General features: G+C 47.1%; 1 protein-coding gene across 1 annotated transcript; it reads right to left on the bottom strand.

Moving 5' to 3' along the window:
- Positions 1–1,140: 1,140 nt before the first annotated feature.
- RTN4R (reticulon 4 receptor) lies at positions 1,141–3,499 on the bottom strand. The gene is made up of 2 exons (XM_065646043.1): positions 3,376–3,499; positions 1,141–2,570 (listed from the first exon to the last, which is right to left on the bottom strand). The coding sequence occupies exons 1-2, from the start codon at positions 3,497–3,499 to the stop codon at positions 1,141–1,143; spliced, it is 1,554 nt and encodes a 517-aa protein (XP_065502115.1).
- Positions 3,500–6,393: the final 2,894 nt, after the last annotated feature.

Here is a 6,393-nt window from a genome sequence, read left to right on the forward strand (position 1 = left end):
TCTCCAGCACAGCCAGCCTGAGCTGCAAGGCCAGGAGCTGCATCTTTGGGGAGAATATACTCATAAATCCAAGCCTGAGTGCTGCTCCACTCTGGAATCACCTTCTGGTCCATTAATCACAGAGCTGAGTCATTTTATATGCATATCAGAAGAAAAATGGCCCTGCCCATCTTCTTGGTATTGCTCGCTAACGTTCCTCTACGTGTGGCCTGGATTCACAGCTCCAAGGGGCTGGGTTAATATTTCCTGCTGTTCTGAGCATCTTGACATATGAATGATGTTGAGCAAGTGGATGGGACAGTTCGAAGGGAAATAGGAGCATTAACAGAACATGTTTCGTGCAAGGAAACCCTTTGTTGCCAGCAGTTAAAGATTGCATAACCCTGCCAACTATATCTTATTTATTACTGTCGTGTTAAACGCTCTACCTCCCTTCAGTTCAGGGATTACTCAACACACTTTTGATTTTTCAGCATTTTAGCTGGTCAGCATACTTCATTCCTTGCAGATGACAGCCATTTAGGAAAAAGAAATCTTTATTTTATATTTTTTGTATACTTGTACACAAGTAAAATAAAATGCATATCTATATATACTGCAATCTTGTGAAGGAAAAGGTAGCATTCTTTAACAAATGCTGCCCGTAAACATGGTGTGATGGAATGAATACAGAAAAACTGCAATATTCAAAAACATAGGATTAAAACAGCATCAAATTCATTACCTCTGCAAATGGGAACCTGCAATATTTTTCAGTGTGATGTCAAGTTACAAACAGATTTTAGACATTCTTTTCGGAGCATTTCTTACACTTTTTTTTTCCTGTAAATAAACCATATTTCTTTACCATCTGCTGTAGCAAAAGCTGCTTTGTGGGCAAGTGCAGTTCCGAAGACCAAAGGTATAATTCACAGGTTTCAGGACAAATAAATTATGTACATCTTGGTGTTTGTCTTTTTTGTTTGTTGGGTTTTTTTGTTTTTGTTTTTTTGTTTTTGTTTTTTTATAAAGGCATCCAGTTAACTTTTGTGTAACAAAGCTTTCTCAGGGTGGATGGTAGTTTTGCTTTGTTTGCAACATTTACGGAGGTCAGCAAAAGTCTAGTATTAAAGTGTCATCAACCCAGGAAAAGAGTTAATTTTAGCAGAATAACAGTAAGCTCCACACCAAGGAGGGGATCAAAAGGCTTAGGCTGAGCTGTAACGTGGAGCTGTTTCCTTGCTGGGTGAGGCGACACTGGGCCTTTGATCTGTTCTTTTTTGAGCAGCCCTGCCTCTTTTTGGTTGGGACTGTGGAAGGTTCGATAGGCTCTAGAAATTCTGGTTTCAACTTGGTCAGTGGAGGGTCTACAATGCTGGGGAAGGTCCCAAAGGGGGAATCATTTATCTGCTTGTTGCTGCCATTTTTGGAAGGGTCCGTCTCAACATACTTGGTTTTGGACATGTTCTCCTTGTCCTTGAGAGGGTTGTTGGAGGATGGCCGGCTGCTGTGGGAAGAAGGACCTGCTTTGCCTTTAGCTTCATAAATAAAAGATTTATCCGTTTCTGGCTGGCAGCACTTTGAGGATCCATCATGCGAACCGAAAGGGGGCATGCCGGTTGGCAGTTTACCAGATCTGGTCTTAGTGCTAAAAACGCTTGTTCGTATCTGGTTGAAAGAGTCGATGCATCCTTCCAAGTCAGCGCTCTGCAGCCTTTTGAGGTCTCTCCCTGCCAGGCGGGGGGGAAGGTGGCACTCCAGCTCCGAAGATGATCCTTTAAACTGCTTAAACCAATTCCAGAGAGACCGAGCCTGGCAGTCACAGATCCACTGGTTGCCATTCAAGCGCAGATACTGGAGGGACACCAAGGGAGCCATGGTCTCCCCCGTGAGCACGGTCAGGTTGTTGTTAAACAGATACAAGGTCATCACTTTCCCAAGGTCGTGAAAAGATCGGCGGTGAACCACGCTAACTCTGTTCTGGTGCAGAAGCAGCCGGTCGAGGTTGATAAGCCCACGAAAGACGTTCTCTGACAAGCTCTTGATTTTGTTACCATGCAAAAACAAGTAGGTGAGGTTTGCGAGATCTATGAAGGTGTCATCCAGCAGGTTCTGCAAATTATTATCCTGAAGGTAGAGATATTGCAATGAGAACAACCCTCGAAAAAGCCCTGTGGAGAGCTCTAGGAGCCCACAGCGATCCAGGTGTAAGGTGTGGAGGTGAACAAGACCCCGGAAAGTGATAGGGTTGATAGATTTCAGGTTCGTGTTGTCACTGAGATCTAACTCCTCCAGTTTGTTGAGCCCATAGAAGGCTCCAGGCTCAATGAGGCTGATGTTGTTGGAGTGGATCCAAAGAATTGTCATGTTGCGACAGGAGGTGAAGCTGGTGGACCTCACAAGGGTTATCTTGTTGTTGTGCAAGAAGATGCGCTGGCTCTGGATGGGTATCTCAATGGGGATTGCTGTCAGTCCTTGCTGCTGACAACTTATTGTAATCTTCGGTTCACTGTAGCATACACACACCCCAGGGCAAGACTCCACTTCTGACTGGATGTTCAAGCAAAGCACCAAAATCAGCAGTTTGCTTCCTAAAGGATAAGAAAAATAGTATGCAAATTAGCCAGGGTCATGGGAGAGCACTTTTCTTTGCAACTAATAGATGAGCCTGAAAATCACTCTTCTAAGTGTGTTGCCACTAACCACAAACAAAATATGCCAGGGAAGCCAGACAATTAAAATACTGAATTAAAAAATGCTCAACCACTCAACACAATTGATAAAATCAATATACACTTGTAGTGACAAAGTCTGAGCACCTCCTCATCCTTTCACACTTGGGAGACCTCTGACTTCGGTGGCCAAAGAGAGAGATCATCATTACATATTTGCATTGTGGGCCCTGGATGCACATTTAACACAAGACCTGTTCCAAGGAACTTACCAACGAGCAAAGGGGTGTCTCCTGGGGGGAGCATTTGTCTCTGCCACAGGCACATTTAGCACAGTTCAACCCATGGGAAAGCATCTACCCAGCTGTGGCTGACGCCTCCAGCCACAGGACTGTGCAAGGCAACCCTACATCCCATTCTAGCAGTGCCACCAGCTCCTTGCTTCTCAGGATCATTGAACAACTCTCCAAATCAAGCAGGGATCCCCAGATTGCACTCAAAATTTAAGACACTTTTGTGATTTTCCACAAGCAATTTCTGACTGATTTGGTCTTCCTGTAAGGAATAACTCTGACGGATTCCCAGAATAACTTACAGGTCAGACCTGCCTGTAGAGGTCTCAGGGCCAAGAGCATCCTTTCCTTCTCTCCGTTAAACCTTTACGCCACATGTTCTTGCTTCCCTTCCTCTCTCCCCTTTTTTCCCTTTGAATCCATGCACTCACTGAGGAAGAGGAGAAAACGATACGTTTTTCCACAGAGGGCAGTACTGTTGTTGGAGGAAATCATATGCAATGCTTGATTCAGGAATTCCTCAAAGTTTGCAAGGTAGAGGTAGGTTTTGTGCATCCTAAGCATACAGGCAGCCCAACAGGGTTGAAGACCTTCTGAAAGGAACACTTTTTCATGGAGATGATCACCTGCTTCCCCAGGAGCTGGGCAGCACAGGAATCACAAGGAAGCATTTTGATTCACTAAATTCACCAGCTGGGCTGCTGGGAAAGGACCCGGGAGGTGGGCAGGGATGGGCAGAGGCAGCACCATCTTCTGAAAGGGGACCTGGGAGGGAGTGCCAGCTTGAACCTCCGGCTGAGAGACCTGCAGAGAGACCTTCTGTTTCCTACCCATGGTGGGGAAAGAGAGGCAGTTTCAGCAGTGCTTTACCAGCAATTAACAGCAAGTAATTAGATTGCTTCCTCTAAACCACATATGGTAGTGAAAATGAACGGGCAGCAACTGTAGCAGGGGGAGGCTCTATTTGTGAAATACCACGTGTGAGCAGGGACACGTGTGTCTCCCTCCCAGCTCATCACAGCACTTCTGGCAAAAAGACACGTTTGTCCCCATCACTGGGATCCCCAGCCCAGGGACAACAGCAGCTTTCCCTCTTTGCTGTTGTGGGAGGTTTTTTTCCTTCCTTGAAAGTCTGAAAATGCTGTTCAGGCATGTTGATGCCTCATTACACCTTAAGGTAAAATAGCAGAGTTCAAAAAGTCAAGCAGAAAGAGACAGTGATGTAGACTGGGGCAAAGTGAGGAGAGGGGAGAGCTCCTGGTCGCTTCCAGCCATGCGTGCATGGTGCAGCGACACTGGCTCCCACGGGGCCAAATCCTGGAGACAGCAGCTGCATCTCACAGAAAAGCCTGAAAGGCAATCATGGAGCTAATGAAATCACATAATCTCTGCGTCAAAGTAGCAACTTCAAAACCCCAACAATAAAGGAGTAAATCATATGGAAATCTCACCAAACTGTTTACTGAAGCAATAACAAAGGTATTGGAGAAGACAAGGTGGGAAAGTCGCTCTTTTCTGCAATAACAGGCCGGAATCTCAGGCCTAAGTTTCACTCTAGATAAAATAATTCACTCTGTGAAGCTGAATAAATCTGTGGTGATCCAACAGTCCAATATAGGCAGAAGAGTCCTATACATCATAGTCCACATGGGATAAAAAATAACAGCTCAGCATGCAGAGATAATTTGAGCCTGATATTATTAGCTGCTGAGCATCCCTGGAAGGCAATGTGTTGAGTGCAGTATTATGACACATTCTGGCTGGCTTGTCATGTTTTGACATATCACGTCCCATTGTATGGAGCAAAGTAACACGAGACAAATGAAATATCCTCCTGCAGACATGTCACACCAAGAGGAGCCTCCTGGGAAATTAAAACAATGCTGGCAACTCTCTGACCAGCACGATTCGTCTCCAGCTGATAATGAAAATCTGAACCCAGAGAAATACAACTTTCTGGAGCCTCTTTCTTCAGTTCCATGATTCAGATGGTGGGGGCCAGGGTGGCACTGGAGTAATGGGATTCACCTCACTACACAGTGCTCGGAATGCAGACACCAGTGTGGGCTCCATGGCTCTTCCCAGCTGCTCCTCCCTGCCCTGGCAACACTGCAGGGCTACAGCCGACTCAGGGAAAATCCAGCCGTAGTCCAGATGCATCCCACATGCCTTATAAATATGTGACACGCTCACAGCAGAGTGATAACGAAGAACCATTTCTATGGGAGAGGAATCACAATGACAACACTCCTGTTCCAGCTCCATCCAGAGGAGGCAAGTGCATAATAAAGATATATATACACAGGAAGAGAAAGAGAGAACATGAAGCAGCCAGCAGAGAACAAGCCTTGCATATGAAATACTGCCCTGCCCTGTGCTACCCCGTCCTGACAGCATTGCTCCTGCACCTCTGGATCGCTCGATCGCTTGTGCCCTGAGCATGCACCAGCCCTTTGCTGCAGACAGAGCTGCTGGGGCTGGGCAGCACGGTCCCGTCCCAGCCCCTGGGTGTCTGCAGAGCTGGAGGCATCTTGGCTTCTCCCCAGCAGAGAGGAGCAGAAGGGAAGGGGCAGATCCTGCTCCTCTCTGGACCTGGGCTTTTCTTCTCCTGCTGCAGATGCCCCTGAGGCTGCCGGGAGCTGTGAGTCCGTAGCACAGAGAGCCGGCTGCCAGTGGAGCAGCACAGGGAAATTAATTACAGGCAGGGATAGCCTGTGTGCTTTAATTAGGGACCTGGTGTTTATGAGCTGCTTAGATTAGTTCCTTCCACCAGAGACAGTTACTGTCAATCATCCCCCAAAGTTTTTTTCCAGTTAGCTTCCTGCCGTGCAGCTCAACCACGTCCTGACCGATCCACGACAAAGCTCAGCACACAGCAGTCACCAGCCAGTCCCTGGCCAGTGCAAGGCCTGAAGCAAGTGCAGGAGCGGGTGCAGTCCACAGGCAGCCTTGGGAAGTCACAGTGATGCTGCAGACCCTTTCTTCCCAAGCCAGACAGGGGCATGGTATGGCAGAGAGGGGAGTGACCATGCCTCGGTGTTCCCCTGCTCCTCCAAGGAGCTTCTCCATCACTAGTGTTCAACCAGTAACTGTGCCTTGTGCGCAGTGTGTCTCAGAGCACAGTGGCCACCAAGTGCCACAAGCCACCCAGACCTTGCACCAGGATAGTTTCATCCGTACAATTCCAGGCAAATATTACCTTGCTTTTTCTGACCAGGTGCCAAGTGGCCATTTTAGGACAGGCCTGAAAACAAAGCAGGGTCCTGGGACAAGAAGGTTTCTAAGACCTGGCATCAAGCCACCTTAACACAGCTGCACAGATTTAGGATGGTTTGAAGTACAGCAGAGCTTGTTCCTGTCTGCCTGTAATATATCCCCATATTTTCAGGTAATCTCTTACTTACCAAGTCCTGCAAGATTGAGACAGGACAATGGTATCACTGCCCTGT

The sequence above is a fragment of the Caloenas nicobarica genome, chromosome 16, assembly GCF_036013445.1.
Source record: "Caloenas nicobarica isolate bCalNic1 chromosome 16, bCalNic1.hap1, whole genome shotgun sequence".
Classification (NCBI taxonomy): domain Eukaryota; kingdom Metazoa; phylum Chordata; class Aves; order Columbiformes; family Columbidae; genus Caloenas; species Caloenas nicobarica.

What these genes read in the sequence shown, in the direction of transcription:
- RTN4R (XM_065646043.1), bottom strand. Translation starts at nt 3,499, where the DNA reads ATGCACAAAACCTACCTCTACCTTGCAAACTTTGAGGAATTCCTGAAT. An exon ending in TCGTTTTCTCCTCTTCCTCA is followed by an intron (nt 2,571 to 3,375) that starts GTGAGTGCATGG and finishes CTTATCCTTTAG; the next exon opens with GAAGCAAACTGCTGATTTTG.